The following is a 23,430-nucleotide window of genomic DNA, read 5'->3' as shown; positions in this document are numbered from 1 at the left end:
CCTGGATGCCACCCTGTGCCACATGCTGTAGGTGTGCCTGCTTGAGCAAGAAGGTTGGACTAGATGATCTCTAGAGGTCCCTTCCAACCTTAAATATTCTGTGATTCTGTGATTTCCTTATATCATCTCAAAGCACCTCCTTCTTATACCTACTTTCATATAATTGCTACAGATTAAGAAAAAAATGCTCTTCTAGCCTCCCTGTATGTTACAAATTCTTGTAAGATATCCTTCCATTCATTACTTCCTCAAGCAACTGAGCAACATCAGGRGTATCATCAATTTTGCCACTGCTGAAGCTTATTTTTTTCTTTCAGCAAAGATCACTCCTATGTAATAAGTCTCAGATTGATATTTAGTTATAATTATTTTATAATGAGCACAGAGTACTTTGCATCTTCATTCCAAAGTCATTTTGCAGTACATGCAAGGGTTTGCAGTGGCAGAGGCAAATTCCTTGTTGCTTGGAACTGATCTMACTCCCCTGAGATACAGGAGGAAACTTGGCAGATAAGGTCTTTGCTAGAATTTGAAAAAAAAATCCTAACTGAATGGTAAATTGTTCCTGCTAATGATTATAATAGAGTAATATGAAAACTGTATATCGGTTATGTCTAAATGTTTTTGGTAGGCTCCGGAAAGTTCACTTAGAGAACAAGCCTGCAAGCTTTTCCTACATACAAGGCAAAAACACAGATACAACAATAGGATTTAAAGCAATTTGAAGAGCTCAGTGGGAAAGAACTTGGAATAATGTGAAAAATGCATGTTATGGTTCCTTCTTCAATGAGTTTCAATCAGGAAAAACCTGCAGTTGTTGCCAGTGCCTCATCCTCCCCTCCTCAGCTTCCCAACCCACAGCAGCTCCTTTGCATGAAGAGCAGACGGCCAGGTAAAGGGTACAATTCCTTTGCARTACTAGATACTATGAAAATTATCAAAATTATTTGTCACCTCCTCTAGCCTATATCCATTTGTGATATATCCATAAATGAAATCCAGAAAGAAAGGAAGATTTCTGCTCTGACTATCCATGCCCTCATAAAGAGAGGAAATGAGGCCGTGTGCAGCCCTCTCTGCTGCCTGGCCATGTTCAGGAACTCCAGGTGACGTAGGGTACACGTAGGCCATGGGCAGCCATGGTGGGGAGCAGCACTTGGTGACCACCATGTACGTGTGAGTGGGGTTGCAGTGCATCTGCTTGATCCACCCTGGCCAGGTGAGGCCCACCCTGGAAGAGCCTCACGCAACCTCCTYCCCAGGGGTTACTCCTCCCTAATTTCCCAGTCAGGGATGGTGATATCAGCACTCTAACATCCAGCTAGGACTTCCTAAAAGCTTCCATGGTCTCATATGTCTTTGTGGAAACCCCGGGGTGCCTGCTCTGGGCGCGTGCTGAGCCGCGGCCTCCCCGGGGGGCGGCAGCCCCCTGCGCTGGCACCCCCAGCCCCAGCCAACACTCCAGCCGTTTCCCTGGTAACTGCACAGCCGCAGGCAGCCGGGAAAGGCGAATCCGCAATGTTTCCACCGGGGAAAAAGGTCCACGTTGCTGGAAACATCGCAGCAGGAACAATGCGGGAAGCCCACGGCAAGAATGGCAGGTGGCAGTGGGGATGCTTCTGCCTTCAGCACCGAGCGGCGGAGCGGCTGGCTGTGATCTTTGTTTACCTCAAATAGCTTTGAAACAGTGAGGAAAAAACATGTTCCTTTGCCATGAAGGAAACGCTCCTTCTTTGAGAACAGTGTTGTGCTCATCTGGCACGTTGGAGGAGCAGCCTCTGCTGCCCAGTGCAATGGCCGGGTGAGCGGCCTCCTCCGGCTCGCGAGGCTCTGCCCGCGTGGCCAGGCCAGGCTCACTCCACTCCCAGCAAGGGCCAGGAGTCTCAAAAAACACAGTAGGTTTTGGGGTTTTTTTTCTTCCTGAGATTTAAAAACCAACACTCACATCCAGCTCACAGGCTACTGTGAGGCAGCATCGCACGACATTCTGGGGGGGATATTCACACCTCAAGATGGATTTGAACCTGCACTACCTTAAGTCTAGCTTCATTATAGAAATTAGTTAGATTTCTAACTTAAGTGTAATCTGAAATCAAGGAAACGCAACTATAATCTTTAAATTTTTTTCATCAGATATAATCCATCTGTGCACACATTTTTAGTATCAATATGTACAAAGATGGGGGGAAAGTAACAGGTTCTGCTACCTGTTTCTGAATTTCTGATGTGACCAAAAAAATGATATCTTTTATAACAAGATACAACAAAAACCTACCAGTGAACAGCCACTAAAAATGACAAACCCCACCTGTAATTTTAATGGCTTTTTTTCTTCTTTCATGCCTGAAGCACTAGTATTATTGTAAACATGTTCACAAACACTCTTATTGGAAATGTTACCATATCTCTGCCAGCTAGCGTCTCACTCTGCTTCCATCTGCCCCTGATGACCGAGAAGAGGAAAAGAGCTCCAGTAAAAGCAGCAAAAAGCCGGGTCATGCCGCACCATGAGTCACCCTGGCAGATTTTGGCAGAAGGCTCTTCTGCACACAGGGACTAACAGAGCTCAAAAACAAAGCAGAGAAGCATAAAGACATCAAGAATATTATTTCCTGTCTTTCGGGTACAAGTATAAAGCTGAATTCCCAAAGATTTGCATGTTCAGGTAAAGAAATAAACCACCAGCAGCTCTCCCCATTTGCAGGGCCTGCACGGAGCAGCCATGCCCATGCAATGGGAGGACCAACAGGGCAGCTCCGTGCAGAGCACTGTGATGCTTTACCTGACCTTTTATTAGGGGAGGTCAGAGCATGGTCCAGGGAGCTGTAAAAGGCCAGAGAGGACTAAACAATTCTGTCAGTATCAAAACAAGCGCTTCCCAATTACATAAGCAGAGAGTAAGAAACTCCAGCTACCAGCACATCATCCTGAAATCTTCTCATTAACTCCTGAGGTTAAAGATCACCTTCTACAGAAAACACAGGTGTGCCCAGTAGCCAAATGGGAAGTGAGGCAATTTAGACTACATTGGAAGTTATTTGTTAAAATTGTTCAGATAATGCCCACCATGGAACAATAAAACAGAACATCTGTTGCTCTCCAAAGGATGGCAGACCACAGAAATCTTTAGGTCTTCTTCTCTATTAGAAACAGATTATTATAATAAAATTACCTCATTAAAATTATGTTTAATGAGTGAAAGGAGACCTAGCTGTTGCCTGAACCAGTAGACCATTGCTACACACCGTTGCCTTTACTTATCATATTCCTCATAATGAGAGAGAATCGAATCATATGTATTCCCCTGAAAACACAMAAAAAAATCCATGTTCCTTATCAAACTTTAGCAACATCTTTTTTCTTAAGTAGAAGGACATTGTTATTTCTCTGCATTCTTGATAATGTCTCTTTTTTTATTGTATTTTTTTTTTGCGAGGGCTGAAGAAAACCGAAAATTATTCCAGTTCAAAACCAAGAACAAACTAAGCTGAAGTTTAAAGGGAAATCTCACTACATGACACCCAGCAAATGAATTTTTAGATCAATGACATTTCATGCTTGCAGTTGCCAAATTGCATCACAATTTCTGACTGGTGCCAGCACAGAGATGAAGACCTGGTTTCTTAGTGGAGAAACAGCGTCAGCCTGAACTAACAGAAGATACTGAAATATCACAGTATAGACTTGATGCCAGACTTTGCCAGGTTTTCAGAGGAAGAAGGGAGCAGAAGCAAAATGCAGTTACAACTGGCAACTGAATGGTTCGTTCTGCACCTGAATGCAGCTGAGTGCCTGATGCTGTTGCACACACACACACACACCTCTCCAAGGCCTCCCTGCACATCAGGAGCCCAAAATCTGCCCACAGGATTAGACCTCCACAAGCTTCCGCCACTCGCCTTGCAGATAAGATCTGCTGCTAGTACCAAAAACAAAAATCATTGAAATAAATGGTGATTTTGTGCTTGCTTTCTCCACAGAAGTTCAGTGAAAGAAAATTCAGATATTTTCTGCTTGTTAAAGGAAGCAAGTTTTCCTAAACGAACACTAACACAGAGCCACACAAGAAGAGAGCTCTGCTGCACTGATGGAGTTATTCCCCTAACCTACCTGAGAGCAATGGATTTGAGAGAGCACTTCTTAACACCACCGTTTTTACCTTACATTAGAATCGAGAAAGCTTTCTGATGTTGCAGCCTGCCTCTCGTATTGATTTTTCAGTCCGTGTATCCTTAGGAGGTTTGTACAGTGCACCTGGGTGCTCGCAGAGCAAACACGGGCCGCACGGGCCAGCGCTCGCGGCACGCGAGGGCCTCCGGGCCCRCCGCCACCATGGACCTCCCTGCGGCCGTCGGCTTCCTCTGCCCTTCTGCAGCATTCGGTTCAAAACCAGAGTTGTGCTCAGATACTGGCCACACGTATTTTGTCTAAGCTCAGCCTTGCCTTAAACATCAACAAAAATTAATTCTTGCTAGAAAGAAGGACTGCAATGTTTTTATCCAACACTCAGTGCCTTCTGACTCAATACTATTTTACTTTTTCTTACCCAAATTTAATATAACTAACTATATTGAATTTCATGCAGAACACAACGGAGCCAGAAAGCACTTATTATTGCTTAGCTACCTGTGTTTACCTAATCTTGGAGGGCAGAGATAAGTATTTTAACAATTATTTGAGAAAATATTATGCATTTAATATTTCATATCAAGTATCAAAAAAACAATATTTTAATCTCTAGGATACTTACCACTACAAACAGGAAATCTATTTAAAACAGAAGCAAAAATATCTGCTCAGGCAAATATTTTAAAGTTCTATTACAGGGCAAAGTATATCTGTATTCTTACAGACATGCATTAGTTTTAGTTAGGAGCTTAGTCTGTATGCAGACTGAAACACTACCTTCAATATCATTCACATAAACACTAAAATACTTCTTGTTTTTCTCCAAAATTTGCAAAATTACTAGAACTTATTAATTCATAACACAGTCCAAAGTTGTATTTCAGATTAGCCATGGATTTGTAATTCTTTTAAGTGTTTGAATATATTTTCAAAGCTCATTTAACACCCTATATCTGAGACTAAAAGTTCAAAATTCGGTGCAGGCAAAAATTATSCATTGATCACAGAACAAACAGACAAAATTTAAACCTCTTTAACAAGTTTGGGAAAGGAAGCAGGACTAAGCACGTATGGGAAACTCAATCCAAGTCTAGCTAAAGGCAGATTGCCCGTGTTTCTCCATAAAGGAACATTTTTCAGATCATCTGCCTCCATCACCTTGGTGTATGACTCTTGAGTTGTACCAGATCTCAACTTCCAGCCTTCCTCGTAGACTCTGAWTTTTTTAATTTCTTGGCCACACCAAAGAGCCCTTTGCAAAAGTGTCCATGTCTATGTTGAGGTTTTTCCCCCCAAGCATATTTGCTACCTTCTATCTTGTGACACAGAGGGTAGAGAAAGCCACCTTTTCAATGCACAGTATTTCATTGCCCTATTCCTGAGAGGATTTCACCATTTTGTTTCACTTTTCATTTTATGGCAGACAGAGAGAAAGACTCAACATCCTACATTTTGAATTAGGAACCTTTAGGACTCCTCTAGAGATTACCAAAGAAACAAGCTTAATCCACAAAAAAAAAACATAGCGTTAAATTCTTCAACAAAAGATACATTTGAAAATCTTGATCATAGATACACACACACACACACACAAAAAAAAAAAAATAAAAATAAAAATAAAAATTCTCTCCCCTGGTCCCAAACTAGCCTTTGCCTGTGCAAAACAGACCAAGAACCTCTTGGATTAAAATTTGCTCAGCACCATAAGGCTGACAGGGTTTTCCCCTGACCTACTTCATGGCAGTTTCTTCATGGAGCCTTTCCAAAGAGCAGCACAACATGAACGTGAGGTCAGCAAGAAGGAAGTGGCTGCCTCCGTAGCAGCTTTGCAACTGTCAGAAACTTAGAAGGAGCTTCTTTAATTGCCTGAAATTATTGATAATTGGTCAAGTGAATGGAGAACAATTCAGAAGAAAACTGAATGCTTCCAAATGTCAGCTTGTTSTATAGCCTGAATTAATATTGCATTCTTGTTTGCTTGCTGTAAACACAAAGGGATAAAATTGTAGGCCCAGGGACATTCTTGTACATTTTTTCCCATATAATTTAGCATCATCGTTTTGCATTAATTTTGAATTGACAATTTTTATATGGTGGATTACATTTTTAAAATGTTTTGTATATACATGTGTTATATATGTATATATAACTTATATACATATAACATACATATAGATATATATGTGTGTTTTATATATATATATATATGGAAGGTAAACACAGCTGCCTTTTTTTTTTTTTTTTTTTTTACCAACCACGCTTACAAGGACTCTTGCAAAATACAGTCTTAAAGAATTTTTGCTGGACAAATTCTTTGGCTAGAAAAGGGCGTCCATTCTTCAGCTGAGCCAAAACAGTTTCTGTTAATAGGCCAAGTATAGAAAGTCAAGGCACAGCTTCTATCAACGCTGATTTCATGGGTACCAACCCAAAATTCAGTGTCCAGCAAGTCCCGCAGGAGAAGAAAATTTACCTGCCGCAGGGCAATGAACCAACTGACTGAAAAAAATCATTCACAAAAGCTGCTTAGGGAATTTCCTCCTTCTTCTCTGTGTAAAACAAGGAAAGAAACAACAAAGCAAAAAAAAAATTCAACTGCCTCCATACGAAACAGGTATGAATGAAAGAGGAAGAAGCCTGCACAGGAAAAGGAGTCGCTGGGTGATTCGCAGCACGGGCAGAGAGGAAGCTGGACAGACAGATGAGCCTTGGAAGAAAGGATGGGAAAACTGCGGAACTGGCTGGAATGTGCAGCARGAGAAAAACAACATGAAAGAAAATATTAAGGAAATAAAGTAAGGTAGATTGTTAAATGCAAAACCCTCGAGGCCAAGTATGCAAAGAATCACAGAATCACAGAATATTYAAGGTTRGAAGGGACCTCTAGAGATCATTTAGTCCAACCTTCCTGCTCAAGCAGGCACACCTACAGCATGTGGCACAGGGTGGCATCCAGGCGGGTTTTGAAGATCTCCAGGGAAGGAGACTCCACAACCTCCCTGGGCAGCCTGTGCCAGGGCTCTGTCACCCTMACAGKAAAGAAGTTCCTCCTCACCTGGAGATGGAACTTCTTGTGCTCCAGCTTATGCCCATTTCCCCTTGTCCTATCGCTGGCCACCAATGAGAAGAGCTTGTCCCCTTCTGTGAGTGCATGTGCAGTGAGTGATTCTTTCACTCCCTGCACATGCATGTTCACAAGGAAAGGCTCCAAACCTAGCTCCTGAGGACACCCTGTAATCATCCTGTCAAGCCCTACACAAGGCCAGGTATTCCATGCAGTAACATGTGCATTGAGACTTGAACTTCTCTTGGCAGTACAGAAAAATATTGACTCTAATATCAAGGCTCCAGGAGACAAAGAATCCACCACAACCCCCAGGTCTGTCATTTTTAAAGCTTTTCAATTCAGTGAATGTCTTCTGTGTCTGAGACATCCATAGTCTGTATTTCAGGAAAGGTAATTCAAAACATCACCAAGCACTTATACAAATCTAATGTTACACACAATACCATTTTGCCTTTTGTGATTAACACTTGCAAAATAACAAAAGTATAATAAGTATAATCACATGGAATTTACTCTTCATATCCTCCCCGGCCCTACCGTTATGTCCCTTTTGGCATGGACTAGGTCCCTGGTGGCAAAGACGGTTCTGCAAAGAGAGAGGAAAGGAGAGGGAGGGCGGGAGAGAGAACCTTAGTGCTCTGCCGCAGCCATACATCATTTACATGGCTCCTAGCATAATTGCTCATATGGAAAAGCAACATTAAGGAAGCAGTTATGTATTTTTATTTGCCCCTGGGGAGGTGAGCATTCCCTGCCGCTGGCTTTTATTCTTTTCTGATTCATGCTTCCTTTGTTCTTTAATTCTTCTGTCTTCTCCTTTCCCTTCCCTGTTTTCTGTTCATGGGTAGATAGCAAGTGCTTGCCTCCTTTCTAAGGTTTTCATGAAGCATCACATTAAAGCAACTTCACTGTGTTCAGGATCTGGAAATGGGCAAATGAAGGAAGAAAGTTGCTTGGTGTCACCAGCCAACCTTCGGCTCACTTAAAACCCACAGTCCCCGTCACCCWTCCCCAGCATCTCATGTTCTGCAGCTTGATAACTGCAGTCTGCACAGAGCACAGGAGCAGCCTGAATAACCAGCCCTACCTACATCTCCTCACTTGTATTTAATATCTCCTCACAATATATTTAATTTTGCTGGTTGCAATGAAACTCTGAAGCTGAATATTTCTACGAAGAAATGRAAATTACCATCAGTCTTTTTATACTTATGACTTCAGCATTTGATTAAGAATTTTTTCCAAGGTAAAATGAAACATACAAGGTTTTTTTTTACATGCTATATATTTCATCCACTTTAAAAAAAAACATAGTTTTCCTATGAAAACAACCATGTTGATAGAGTGTAAGGTGCATTATTGGCTTTAATTATTTATTGGATTTACTTAGTTCTACAAAAACTGGGTTTCAAAATGTAAATTAAAAGCCTTATTCCCCCAGAGATCTGAAACTCCATTCCTTTCAGAGTAAATTCCAACTAGATGCCAATGTGATCTGGTTTCAGATAGAATCCAACACTAAAAACCTCTTGTCCTAGAACTCAGAGACATCTGCCAGAACTGGAAGGTGAAAGTAGAGAAAACATAGTTTTCGCATACAAGGACTCCGAGCCTTTTAAACACTATCTGATTTTCAGAAAAACCTTGAAAGCAGATGTACTAGGACAACGTTTAAAACATCTGGCAAGTTCATTTTCCAAACAAACTTGAATGGGGGAGGTGGAAGGGGGATTAAAAGCCCAGAACATGAGAACAAAATAAAAAACTTAATTAAAAATATTTTCAACCCTCCATAAAACATTGTGACTTTCAAAAGAAAAATGGACATGAATGGAACAAAATTCTAGCCCTGCGAGAACTGCAGCCCGTGCGCGGCACATGCAGCAAGTCGCAAATTGCTTAATAGGAGTGAAGCTGATGTACTGCCTTGAGGGTCTGAGGAGTAATTTAATATTCAATTCAGTCCTTAATAGGAAACCCATGCAAAGAATTCACGTCCAAAAAAGCACTCCGGCAAAATGTAGAGAGAAACAGACTCCTGGAAGCTTCCTTGTATACTAGCAGTAACACAGATATAGCAGTTAATCTGTGCATAAATATTACTGAAATGCCCTGAACATCATAAATATGGAGATAGATGTAGGTGCATTTGTGTATGGATTTACATAAAAATGCAAACACACCCACCGAAACACATATTATCACTAGCTAGTTTGTGCCTGGATGGTCTTTCCAAGCACGTTTTCATTCAGCTACTTATGGCAAGCAGAGCCGCAAAGCCCTGCATAAAGCCGACCGCTCAGAAACCCGCCCCAGAGAAAGGGAAGCAGCTTTGCCGTTTGAACTTGCAGCCATTGGGACCTTGAAAGAAAGACTAAAAGAAAAGCTCGGCCTTGTCTGATGCCGGCGTCCGGCCTGCCCAGGGCGCCTCAGCTCACTCCACGGTAGCAGCGAGCCCGGCCCAGTGCGCGCCTCCAGATGGCCCTGTCCTCCTCCCTTCCCTCTGCCACATCCAGACTCGCTTCTCCTCCGGATAGCCCTGTCCTCCTCCCTTCCCTCTGCCACATCCAGACTCGCTTCTCCTCCACCCCTCACCCACCTTCTCCAGGGCAGGAGAGCAGCTACAATGTGCATCCCTCACAGCCACGGGATGGTCAAAACAGGGTTTGGGGACTGTGCTGGTAGCCTTACTTTGAAGGAAAAGGATGATTTAAAGGTTTTGGTTCTAGAGGATAAAGATATCCCGTGTTCCCTTAAAATTACTCCCTAGACTTTAACATTAGTCACAAATTAAACGGTATTAGATTTTAAAATAATGATACATATAAACATTTTTCAAGAATATCAAAGATATTTTATTAATCGGAGACACTTTGGAATAAAAAGTGTTTGTGTGTACCTGCATATATTCATTTACTTATATATATATATATTTATAAAAAATGAAAGTCAAACAAATGAACAACAAAGTTCCAGACACGAATGGCAGGAGAAGGTTTTATCCAATCCCTAGGTGTGTATTTACGCTAAGAGAAACATATTTATGTTCCTGTAAAGTCTCATTCTATCTTGAGTAAAAGAATGAAAGAAWACTGCACCTTTCATTCGATCGTGTAGTTTTTGAATTGAATTAACATCTCAACAGAATGAGGATGGCTGCATCCTCCAAGCACGGAACTGAGTTACTACTTTGTTCCTTCACAGATGTTGGTGAACACTCTTGGTGAGCAAAAGTGCTAAATAGATACATAATTTTGGTATCAGCAAATATATTTTCCCCTACCCCTATAGGTGGAAAAAGTGAAAATGCTTCATTGTAATCTTACCTCTTAAATGCCATAGGAAAAAGTTCTGGGAAATGAGGACCACAGAACCATCTCTGTTCCACTACTTAGAAACTGAACTTAAAACAGAAGTAGGGATAAATCATCCATATGTACAGTACTCAATAAATATTGCCTCTGTGTCAAACTAGAGCAGTCTCTTTATACACTTATTTAATGGATATTTCTCACAGGTAAATGTCATACAGGTCTTCTGTAAAAGCAATTCCACATATCTTTCATTGTACCACTCCTAGGAAGCCTTTCATTTTTATTTACTTTCCTGTTAGTCAAGAACTCAACTAAAATTTTGAATAAAACATGAAGACACTTCACTATGCAAAAGTCAGGCAGTACTTGACCTAAAATCCCTGTGTCATCTAATGAAGGTCTTAAACATCAGAGCTTAAAATGGATTGGAATAGAAGAAGCTAATGTTTTTTTTACATTTGGTGAAGGCAGCTTTCAAATACAGGCAACATTTTTGAGGTTTTGGCTGAAAAATATCTAAAAGTAGGGAGATAAAAAGAGGATTTATCAAAAACCACTGCAGAAAAATTGATTTGTCTAGGCTACAGGGCTGGTTAATAAGATGCATCCCGGCATTACCTACCTTATCAGGAAATAGTAAAGACAATTTTATTCTTTTATAATGCAATAAAAATGAACTGCAAGCAATGCTTCAAATAGCATTTCATTTGAAAGAGCCTCCACAGTTGTTGCTCACTGTTAAGTGTCCTTCACTCTGCAAACTGCAAAGGCATTTTCCTTAAGAGTCTATACTGGCCAGATGACTTTTCCCCACTTTGCCATTCCAAGGCTGACTGTATATTGAGAGAGCTTCCCAGCAGCTGGAGGGCTGAGCTATCTACAACAATAAAGCCGTGAGACCCACAGGGCTACCCACACCCCAAAAAGCCCTGGCACTGTGGGACCCACTAGGGAACACAGTACAGAGACACCTCATTAGACAGAACTTGGGTAAAGTCTGGTTTGGTTAAGCCCTTCAGTGCCTAGTAACTCTATCTCAGATACATTCCTCCAGATTTAGCCTAGTTTTTGAGTACTGTGTATAATACACAGAATGCTTCTAACTCTGAGAATGCAGAGCAGAAACAGYAGAGATGCCTCTTCAAAGAATTTCACAGGTTTCAGAGTAGCACCACAAAAACTGTCTATCTGCTGATTCCAGTTTCAAAGAGGATCACATCTGTAAAATACTATGGTTAAACCAACAGACTTTGGTTGAACACAATTTTACCTCACAAAGAGCGACCCTGGGTATGGGTATACCTGCATCCATGACGTGTTTTCTGCACACCAAATATACTCGCCAAGCAAAAGCTTTATGACAGTGTTGGTAGGGATTTTCTGTGTCCAAGTTAAATCACTCTGAAGGTTAAATTCACAGGGCTTTGGCTTTGTAAAATGCCACTGGAGCCTACACTCAAATACCTAACTTACAGTCTTTAAGACAACATCCTTCTTCTTAAAAAAGAAAAAGGATCCTCTTAAATAAAAGTTTACTTTTGCAGACTGTGAGGTTGAACTGCACAAGGAATGGGGTTCAGATTCTGTAGACATCTATTTCAGAGCTGGACACTTCTGTTTCTCTCCCCCGTCAAATGGAAATAGTCAATACAGTTATTCTAGGGCATATTCTGCCTTACTCTGAAATATTTTGCAAAATAAKTGAGATGAATTCATCCTAAGGGTGACCATCGCTCAACACAGGTGAAAAACAGGGGTTCYTTCAGTGATTAACTTAGTTGCAGAATGAAAACTTTGTTCATATTAAGCCCATTCATGGTGTCAGCTTTGAATCATGTGCTGCTCAGTGATTGACAAAGAAGTCCCAGTTTTAATTCCAGCTGTGAACACTGCTGAATGCAGAGATGAATCAAATGCAGCCATTAGCAATAGGGCTTTAATGGCTGATCAAAGTTTGCTTTGAGAGCCTAGTCCCCCAGCCYGCATGCATAATTTGCAGAAGCTAACAGAAGAGTTTAATTTGCTATCTTTGTATATGCCTTTACTGTGTGCATGAAAGTAGTAGTACAAAGAATTTATATTCATATATTATTTATATGCACTATTTTTGCTTTCATTTTTAAACCTATGCAGTTTTATGTATATAAAAAGTATACATTTTAACTGATTTCTTGGGACCTGCGTTGACTGTTATACTAATCAAGATTTTTAGACTAAGCCAGATTACCTTGAAAATCATAAACAAAAGCCGAAGTTCTCTCCTACAAAACCACCCTATTCAACCAGCAGCGTCTGTCACTGTTTCATCCACCTCAAAAGCACACATCAAAAGACCAAAACCAGGAGTCAGCAAAAGAGGTGGTCTCTCCCCAAAACATCTCCCCATCTGAAAGCAAGAATATGCAAGTTTACAGGCTGCAAATGCAATAAAAGAAGGAGCAAGCAGATCCCTGGTAGATTAAAAACAAGAGACAACGCTCCCRTGGAAGTCAAAATATATTCTTAGACTGAACTATAAGTTTAATATCTTACTGCCTTGGGCTAGTGGGCCACATGCCGCTTTGGTTTTGGTTTTCTTTTTTTTTTTTCTTTTTTTTCTGTTTTCCCTTTTCAGCGGTTGCACTGAAGACTTGCCCAGGCCGCAGCAGAGCAGTGCGGCCAGCAAGGCACAGAGCCACTGGCTTTAGAAGGTTCTGCCAACCCTATAACCTTCTTTAAACAGCATTGATTTTTCTACCCGAGGAGGCTGACCACAGAGCATTATTAATGATTAGGTAATGGTCAGGCTTGTAACAGCAATGCAGTCCCTCTTTCCTAAGTGCTTTTTTGTTTTCTGTCTGCAAAGAGATTTCCTATCAAATAAGATCATCCCAATTAAGACTGAGTGAATAATTAAGTACATTTGACAAATTCTGTATCCTCTTGTGTTGGTAAATTCTCTGTGAGTAATTTATGTCAGTACTGCACCGCCTACAGAGACTAATGCTGCTGCCTCAGAGCAAAGCCACGTGCAGCCTGCAGAGCAGTTACTGGTGACTCTGGACACTGGCTTGCCTTGAAGCACAGGGTTTATCACATCTTGGAATAAGCAACCGTAAATGCTACTCTGCCTTTTCAGAAATGACACACAAGGACGATCTGTTACAGCTGGCCCAAAGTGGAACACATGCACATGCCTCCCTGAAGAAAAAAATACAMAGGATGATTGTCTGTACCCTGAAAAAATATTTTCTACTCATTTCAGATTCACATCCCTTCATCTTTACTGTGTTACTTCTTCTCTGCTTACAGTGAAATAACCTGAAATATCAGAGAAATCAAGAAACTAACTACAGAAGGAGTTATTACACTCATTGCTATGACTGTGATGACAAAGTGTTTCAATAAATAGATTTCTCAAAATAGGATTAAACCTGTGGCATCAGAATACAATGAACTTTGCCCTGCTATTTTGTTTCATAAAATGCTTTAAAATGTCAATGTAAATGAAAATAGTCCCCTTACAGAAAAAAAAATCAAAAATCATTAAAGAAGGGTTAAAAAAAGGCACGCACACACACACAAAAACACAATACCCATGCATATGTAAACATTCTTTGAATACATCTGTGATTTCCATAATAGTTTCTTATTCAAATGATCATTAAATCTATTTAACATGTCAAATTTAGACTAATATCCAGCCTGACTTCTTAGAACATTCAAATTGAATATTTCACATCTTAATAATCATTCCTTATCATCTCCCTTGTACTCTGTTCTGTAGCTATAATCTCAAATACCACCATATTATTTCATACTGCATCAGATACCATATCATATTTTTATTACTTCTCATTACCCATCCCCAGAGAAGAAGATTTCACCATATGGAATGAATGTTGAAATGCCCTCTGGTCACTAAGGTTTTCTTTAGAGCATCCAGTAAGTTCTAAAATATTTTATTTTATTGGTTCCAGGCTTTTTTTAATCCTAATAGAAGCTACAGCATTTTCCTTGATGATATACCAAGAAGACTGAAGATACAAAAGGTTAATTTAGTAAGTTAGGCAGTTTAAAATCCATGTGTTTTTACAAAAGTGTCAAGGTCTCAGTAAAAACACATGGTTTTTAAACTGCTCTGCAATCCAAAATTAGCAGCAGAACATGACACTTGGAGAAAATTCCAACTGGAGATCACTCAAGTCAGAACTAAGAGCTGCAGAGAGAACCGATTCAGCCTCACGGAAGAGAGAAGCACCTGGTACTGATTTTCTGATTCAATAACTATCTTTAAAACAATCATATCCTTGATAGAGCTACAGGAATAAGGGTAATCAGAATTCCTGAATGGCAAGAGCACTAAAAGGTGAGGAAACAGATTTTGCTAAATCTTCTCAAAATAGTGGTCATGAGAAGCCTTTCTTATTTCGCTGCCAACGACTCAGCACAAGCCTCGGTTCTAGGCTCTTTTAATGTTATCCATTATGGTAAAGGACACATCTTAGAACCAGGAAAGTATGTCAGAGTGGAAATAATATTTATGAAATCTTTTGGAAGTCATTCCAGTTACTGTCCTGGGCTTGTGGACACTGAATATACCCACACTTCACTTTAACACTGCTTCCAACTGAGGAAACTTACAGGAAAAACCTAATCTTATCCAACGCTCGATGGAGCCAGCAGAAAACTTCCCACTGATTTAAGCAAGCTTTGCCTCTAAGCCATAATCTTGCATTATAAATGTGGATGGATTTGGCTGCAGCAGCTATTTAACCTTGGAGATAACTCCATCTGACAAAGCTCCAAATAGCTGTTTTGATGAGCCCATTTTTCTCTTCCACCTTTTTTACATGTCTTGTCTCCTTAGTTCTTCAGCATTTGAGAGAAACAGGGTTTCCAGATACAAAGCTGGCTCACAGATGGAGAAAGGAGACAAAGAAATACAAAGACGAGTGCCAAAACCATCGTCATTYTGGAAACAGGAATGAACATGAACTTACCTCTGCAGCTCTTTGCCAACATAATAACATGCGCTGCCCCAACCCTTTACACAAAGACACTTAGAAATATTAATGAATTAATCCTCATTTTCATTTACAGCTCAGTAGATAAGTACTTAGAGAAGCAAACTGAAGTGTCATAGCTAAAACAGCAATTTTGAGGCACTTGAAATTCACACATTTATGCACTAACACCTTGAATTGTTTCGCCTAGTATTGGATGTTTTGGAGATTTGAATTGTGAGATGCTATGAAAAGACACATGCAGCGGGTCCTTACAGTGTGTCTTGACGATGGATGACAGTGTAACGGGTGGTTTCAGGGCAGTGCCCAGCCAGATGGGAGCAGGCGGCCTGGAGCTCCCAGGCTGCCTTCCTGCCATGCGGCACCGCGTCTGGCAGCACCGAGCGGAGAGGAGAGCTCAGCTCTGCAGCGGGCTCACTGTACCCACCTGGGCCACAACGTGTAACAAAAATAAGATAAAATACAATACAATAAAGTTAAATTMAATTAAATTAAGGTCTACAAGTTGTTTAAAATGGCTTAGTGATCATTCTGTAAAGAAAATTTCCCCAAGATAACCAACACAGGGAGTTCCACCTCCACGTGAGGAAGAACTTCTTTCCTGTGAGGGTGACRGAGCCCTGGCATAGGCTGCTCAGGGAGGTTGTGGAGCCTCYTGCTCTGGAGATCTTCAAAATCTGCCTGRATGCCGCCCTGTGCCCCRTGCCCTGGGTGTCCCTGCTGGAGCAGAGGGGTTGGACTAGGTGATCTCTAGAGATCTCTTCCAACCTCCACCATTCTGTGTGATTCTGTGAACTGTTCTTTTCTTGGTGGACATGGAGAACATGCATTTGCAGTTTTGGTTGCTGTCAGTTTTATCTTGCCTTAACTGAATAAACCACTTTTTTTTTTTTTTTTTTCAGTGCCTGGTCATTGACTTTGAAGCATTTTGTTCTTGCTGCTGTCTTTCAGCTCTCTCCCACTTGTTTACAATTCAAGTCTAGTGTGACAGCAGGTCACTCCAATCTTCCTGCTGCTGAGCAAAATACAGTTGTTCCTCTCAGCATTTTACAACACTGTTTAAGAGAGCCCAGAACAGCATGTGCCTTTGATGGGAAAGCATAATATGGCAACTCACAAGTTATCAGCTTGTAACTCACTATCGTGGCCAGATCCTTCACACAGCGCTGTGCTGCCAGCCTTTCCCAAGCCTCACGTTGTGATTCCCTTTTTCCTTCCTAGCTGTAGTGACTGCACTCACCTCATTGATTTCTTGATGTTTTATAAATATATGAAGTGAATGTTGCACTGAAACCCTAACATACCAAGTGCTTGAAACTCCATCTTAGCTTTCTATATTCCAGTTCAGATTTAAAAGGCTGAACAATCCTTAACYTAAGACAGCCCTCAGGAACTGGTTCATCCTACTAATTTATCAGTGAGCTACTAACAACTGCTCAGAGGGTCAAAACAGACAGATGCACAACTTTGATGTAAGCAAGGTCATGAACTTCTAATATATCAGCAAATTCACAGTGAAAGTCTGCATGCAGACTCTTACCTGTGAGGAACAAACTTGCACTTACTGCAGGATAAAACCTGCGTGCACACAGATATCTACAGAACAAGTGTCTGCAACTTTACRTCTTTCTTTGGCCATCAGTCAGTTCCCTGCTCCTTTTCCCCTTTAGTACTTCTTCACAGCCAGTTGTGCATTAGCTTCAAAATATTCTTAATATTCTCATTTATTACATTTTTTCCCTAGTTTTCTTAGGAGAACAGCATATGAAAGTGATGGCAGGAGTCCTGCTAAAGGACATTATAGAAATCATTTGAGCAAATTTATCACRGCAGTGCAGTTTTCAGATAGCTGCTGTTAATTTTTTAGACCCAAGTTCTGGTCAGTGTCTTGGCCCGATGTTCACCCTCCAGCCTCTGAGAAAACYTTGCACTAGCCCCATCTCTGGGTTTCAAGTAGCTGACCCAGCTACCAGAACGTGTCCTGCAAACCAAAGTGCCAGTTTCCCTAAAAGGCACGGTCAGCTTAACCAGGTCACATTGACATCAGCTAGCACAACATCCAGCCATGTATCAAGTGGGAAGCTGAACACACAGCACCAAAAAAAAAAAAAAAACCAACAACAAAAAAAAAAACACCCCACACCAGATGCTTGCAAAACTCTGTGTTAAATATTTCACTAAAAATATCATTTGCCTTAAAAATATGTTTAAGAAGCAAACACTCATTTCTTAATTATTGTCCAAATCACAGATTACAGGAGGTTGGAAGGGACCKCTGGAGGTCATTTGGCCCAACTCSTCYCCCCACAAAGCAGGCCAGCTTAGATCAGGCTGCCCAGCGCCATCTTCAGTCAAGTTCTGCTTCATCTCCAAGGAGGGAGATAGCACAACTTCTCCGGAAAACCTGCTCCAATYTTCACAATCATTTTTTATCTCCAGATCTTTCTTTGGAGTTGCCCTTTTGTAACGCATGTTGGTTACCAACCCATGACCCATCGCTGCGCACATCTGGTTTCCTAGTCTCTATGCTTCCCATTAGGCAGATGGAGAAAGAAGAAGCCCCCACTCCCTACACTTCTCTACTTCCAAGTGAAACAAAATAGTTTTCTCTGCCTTTCCCAATACTTTTCCCAAATAAAATTACATGTTAAAAATGCTTTGTAACTGTAACTGCTGCAAGAGAGAGATTTGAAACATATCACCACACCAAGCCCAAGAACTAAGACCACCCTTGGTTACTTAATAGACCTAAATAACTTAAAAGGAAATCCAGACAAAGAGAAGGCTGTTTTCACAATATCTCATGTAGTTGAAAGCAGATTTTATTTACGATATTTAAATGCAAGGCTGTGAAACAAACAACTTGGTTCACAGGCAGTGCACCCGCTGCTGAACTGTCACTGCCTGACATCCTGTCTTAGCTGCCAAATTGCTCATTAGGTTTGGCAATTTTCACCTGCGCCTCGAGTTTATATTTCAGCAGGGAATAAGGATCTGTCTGCCTTAACAATCCTCTCCCGTGAGCTCCCAGCCCCACGCAGAGGGCAYGTGGGCACACACCGAAAGCGTCCGCTGGGCTGTGGGCTTACGGAAAGATCCAGCTCTCCTCATGAAACACAAAAACAAGAAGCTCTACCCTAGGTAGCAGAAAAGCAGTAAAAGAAAGGGGTACATGGGAAGCACAAAGAAAAGAGGAGCTTGTACGGATGAATCGCCTTTTCACAATGCAAAGCCACACAGGGGAGGGGACCGGCACTATTTTATTTCCGCATTTAGTCAGCAAGATCCAATTTGCACCAGCCTCCCCACGCTGAGCCAAGCACAGGCTCTGCCGTGCATGGGAAAAGAGGGAATGCAGACGAATATTACTTTCCCAGGCGGACCTGATCTCGCTAACCTTTCCCTTTCCAGGCGAGAAAGGATGGCGTGATCCATAAACAAACAAAAGGGGTAACGTGGCAACGAGAACAAAGAGAGGGGAATCTCGGCGGCCCCCAAGCAGCCCCAGCCGAGGCGCTGGGCTGCGGCCCAGCAAGGCCGAACATGGCGGCGCAGGTGAGCGCCATGTAGGCCGCGCTGCCCGCAGGGCCCCTGCGGCCTGCGCGGAGCGGCGCCCAGCGCGCAGAGCAGCAAGAAGCACCCGACGTGCAAAACACGACRTTATAAACCACGCTGTAAACCAATTTCACATGGAATACTGTTTTTCATTTGTTAGAAGTAAAATATTCACCGCCAACCCTACAATTAGCTAGAAAATTACAATAATTACAGCAATTTTGTATCCCATCTCCAATCCAATTAATAGATATATGACCTTGTCAACATGTAATAATCAGGAGCTGCATCTACCACAAAACTGGATGGGTTTTATTTGCTGAATAGAACTTACACAGTAAGAAGATAATTATTTGAAATGCTGAGAATACCATTTGTATGCTGTGCTTCGCTTCACATGTTATAAAGGAAATACAATAGGGATATTATTTCCATTTTCAATGTATATTTAAATGAAATTCTTGAAATAGGTATATTTAATATGGGATAATATTACTGGACTAGGAGTCTAAGCCTGTTGTTTGGAACATTTAGAAACAAAATATTTCTATTGTGCACATCAAAAAAAAAAAAAAAGAAAAAAAAAAAGATAGGTGAAGTCCTTTGATCCATATTAACATATTTATAACAAATTCTTCTGCCTGTTTTATTTTTGCATGCTTTTACAAAGAGCTACCAAAAGAGCTATAATTTTTACCAACATTTTTAATAGTCTTCTGCATGCCTAAAGACCTTTTCATTGCAAGGTCTCAAAGCATTTCTCGTCATTTTAAGAAGCAGTGAACTCACTAAGAGATACATGTACTTACCAGAATGACACTKAAGATAAGCGGGCTGGCCAATATATCACTGAATTTTATCTGTGCTGTATGATTTTGATGCACTAACATCAATGTCCTGAATAATATACCAGATAATCATGCTAAGGAGAAAATTTGTATGCATTTGTTTGTTCAAAACCACCCTGTGCTGAGAGCTCAGGAGACAGTTTTTTGGCTTGTGCATAGAAATCAGACACGCATKTAGTAATTGGCATACCATAGTGACAGCAAACGTGTCCTGAAGTTCCAGATCCTCTTTGCTCTTACCTGCCATTACTCCTTTCCCTAATTTAGTTCTATATTCTAGTATAGAATTAGTAAAGCCTAATTAAAGATTGTCTATATGTAAGCTAACTTTCAAAAAGCTATTCCCTGTTTTACAGAATCCTCTGGGAAAAAAAACACATTGAATTTCACAGAGTTTTCTAACTTTTCCATGTGTGTTTTTAACTGATCACTGCTAGCAAGAATTCACTGCTAAGGAAATCTAACAAAGATTAAGAATGAACCCTRCAAAGCAGAAAAAGCAGAAATATATTCCTAAAAAACTTTTCAAAGCTTCTGTGAAAAAAAGAATAGATGCTATAAATAAACAGGGGCACAATGCTTTACCTAATACTTTTTCTTACTTGCTTGTTACTTTTAATGACAGTAAAAAATGCATAGTAAGTAGTTGTTTAGCTTTTTCCCTTATTGAAGTACTCAAAGATTCTGCCTGGAAAAGAACTGTAGATTTATAATCCCTACATCACAGCTTTGAAACAAATCTCCACTTTGAAAGAAATAAATCAAAGGATGTTCCCTAGCTATAGTTTATTTTGGTAAAGAAAAGAAAAAATTACAACACAGTAAATGACCAGGTGTTTTTATTGAGTGGTGAAAAGTATAATCTTCCAAGTTTTAGTAGAAAGTGCTCCTATTTTTAGTTACTTTCTACCATTTTCTTCATCATTGAACAGAATAAACTGTTAGCAAACTAAAAGCTACACCATGCAGCAACTTCATTTAGCTATTTTGCTATCATTTTCATTGCAGGACAATTTTGATCTAGGAACACAGAGCTTAKTGCTGCTAAAAGCAGCTTAGAACTAATTTATTAAAGCAGAGAGATTTATTTATTTGTGTGCAACATGCATCTATGCAGTTTCTCAATTCTGATCAGCTTTCAAGACAGTCAGATAATGAATGATATTCCCAGTAGCACGAATGGACAACAGTGCTTGGCATCCTTGTAAATTAAGATGAAACGTGTTGGGACACTAGGAACGCATACTCACTTGCACGGAGCACTGAAGGTGTGACCTCAATTTCACTGGTTGCTTGATAAGGCTGAAAGGCCGAAGCTGTGTTGGATCCAAGCTCRCTGCCAAAAATCTCTGGACTTTGCGTGCCCGTGGAGCTGGCGCTGGTGCCGTCACCTCCATGGTGTGGATCTTGCTCGTCAAATACAGCTACAAGCTGCGAATGACAAATTTAATCCACTGTTAGAAAAAATTGCAGCAACATCAAAGTGCTGTTGTAGATCAGCATTTCATCACCTTTTCCCGTCAAGCAGCAAGAAATATCTGTCAGCAGAGGCTCAAATCACTGTCTGGGATTAGCCCAAGGGAAGGCAACCACTAAATAAATGCAAAGTCCAAAGGGTCAACAGCTCTGCCGCTGGTGCAGAGGCCAAGGGGGTGGCCAGCACCAAGTGTAGACGTGAGAAGTTACACTTCTCCTCACAAACCACTTTATCTTCCTCAGCAACACAAAAAAAAGCCCACAAAAATCAGAGTGCCAGTGCCCATGCATCAGAAGCTATTGCCCGTGTTTTGACACCTCTATATACACCATCATTGTAAAAATAAATCACAAGCAACAAGGTGTCTTTCTTCATGGAATAAAGCCATACAATAAGAAAAGATACAAGTGCATACCTTGAAAGCTTGAAATAAGTGTCTTGAAGTGCTATAATCACTCTGAAACATCATCTATTCATCTGCTACCTAATAATCTATTATTCACTAACATGATTTAAAGTTGTGCACTTCTCTTGCACAACTCCATCAGTCAGACTTTCTCAGGTATTTTTGTATGTTTGCAAATAGCTTCTCTAAGACAAGCCTAAAAAGTCAAACAGTCTGAAAATTAGCTAAATCACTAATTTTATAGAACAAGATTTACTAAAGCTGTTTCACCAATGAAAGGGAAATAGGAAAAACATCATGGTATTTTTCCGTAAATCTTAGATATTTTTTCCACTGTAAATGGATGCTTTTCTTTGAAACTTAAATAAACTTCTCCCAATTTATCTTTGGTGAACTACTGAAAGAGAGAAGGCAAGCTCTTATACACATTTAATTTTAAAACTTAATTTTCAAGATGGAGAAAAAAAAATCATGGTTAACAACATTCTGCAACCTATAAATTAATCTATAATGTAATATTTGAAAGACATTTCCAAGAAAGCATTGCATTCTTCTGTCAAAATTGGTATGGTAAATGGAGCAAATCAACTTAAACCCACGCTGATCTCTGCAAATTGTTTATTTTGTTATAACAATACTTGAAGCTTCCTATAACCTAAAAGAAGCAGAGAGAATATTTTCTATATTTTTCTGTATTTTCCTTGTTTGCCTTTTTTTTTTTAAGTAGGATATCTCATCATCCTACTGATTTTGACAGCAGTTCATATCTGACTTGCACAAACATCAGTAAAAATTAAAAGCTTCAGCTGCAAACCCAAGTGGAAACGGAACTCAGTTTTTGGAAATATTTTCAGACATCGTTTTTTTCTTCCAGTTTTGAAACTGGAATGAGAAGCAAACTGCTGCCAAGGTTTCATATTATTAAATTTCAGTCTCTAGCACATGTGAAAAAAGAAAGACCGAAGTGACTGAGGGTAAAAGTAAGTGCACTCTGTAGTATCCTCTGCCAGGCAGGTCAGGGGAGAACCTGGCTGGCAGCATCACACAGTGGAGCATGTCCTTAATCCACAGTTCGTTATTTCTCACCTGGGAAACCTACATGCACGATAGCAACAGAAGAGCTCTGACAGCATCTGAAACATCAATACTGCAAGAGGATCAGGAAGTTTAATTGCTAATACATTGAGAAATGCCAATACTTACATATAAATGGCAGCATATCTCTCAAAGGGAGCCCACTTTGCACTCATAACACTCACTTTCATTAGATCGTTTATAACAAGCTAATTATCAACCTCCACCAACTGAAAATAAATTAATCCACAAGTGGGAACAGGCAAGGTATCAGAACACAGCACAACCGGGTATTTAACAACTCCAAGGAAGAAGCATCAAATCTATTTCTCTTTTACAAGATGTGTTAAAATTAATCCCAGAATTACATTCTGTTCCGCTGGGGCTGGCTGACAGGTATTACTCAATTTATGCCACTGTATATATTTATAAATGAGTTTTAGTGTAAGGTGCCTGCAGCTTTTTGCTTCTTCCAACCAGTCACTCCTCAACTTTATGACTTCAGAACATCTAAAAACTAATGTTTCTCATTTCAAGCTTAGCTTTTGATCTTGT

The 23,430-nt window shown here is 40.4% G+C and overlaps 1 protein-coding gene across 1 annotated transcript in view; it reads right to left on the bottom strand.

Moving 5' to 3' along the window:
* PARD3 (par-3 family cell polarity regulator) overlaps nucleotides 1-23,430 on the bottom strand; it is a 388,174-nt gene that overhangs the window by 263,214 nt on the left and 101,530 nt on the right. The window contains exon 3 of the mRNA XM_026048772.1: nucleotides 21,169-21,349. Coding sequence (XP_025904557.1) covers nucleotides 21,169-21,349 — 181 coding nt within the window. The remainder of the gene's footprint in view (nucleotides 1-21,168; nucleotides 21,350-23,430) is intronic.

This window comes from Nothoprocta perdicaria, unplaced genomic scaffold (assembly GCF_003342845.1).
Source record: "Nothoprocta perdicaria isolate Ctin4 unplaced genomic scaffold, notPer1 scaffold_57, whole genome shotgun sequence".
Lineage (NCBI taxonomy): Eukaryota > Metazoa > Chordata > Aves > Tinamiformes > Tinamidae > Nothoprocta > Nothoprocta perdicaria.
This window is presented reverse-complemented; position numbering and strand designations above follow the sequence as displayed.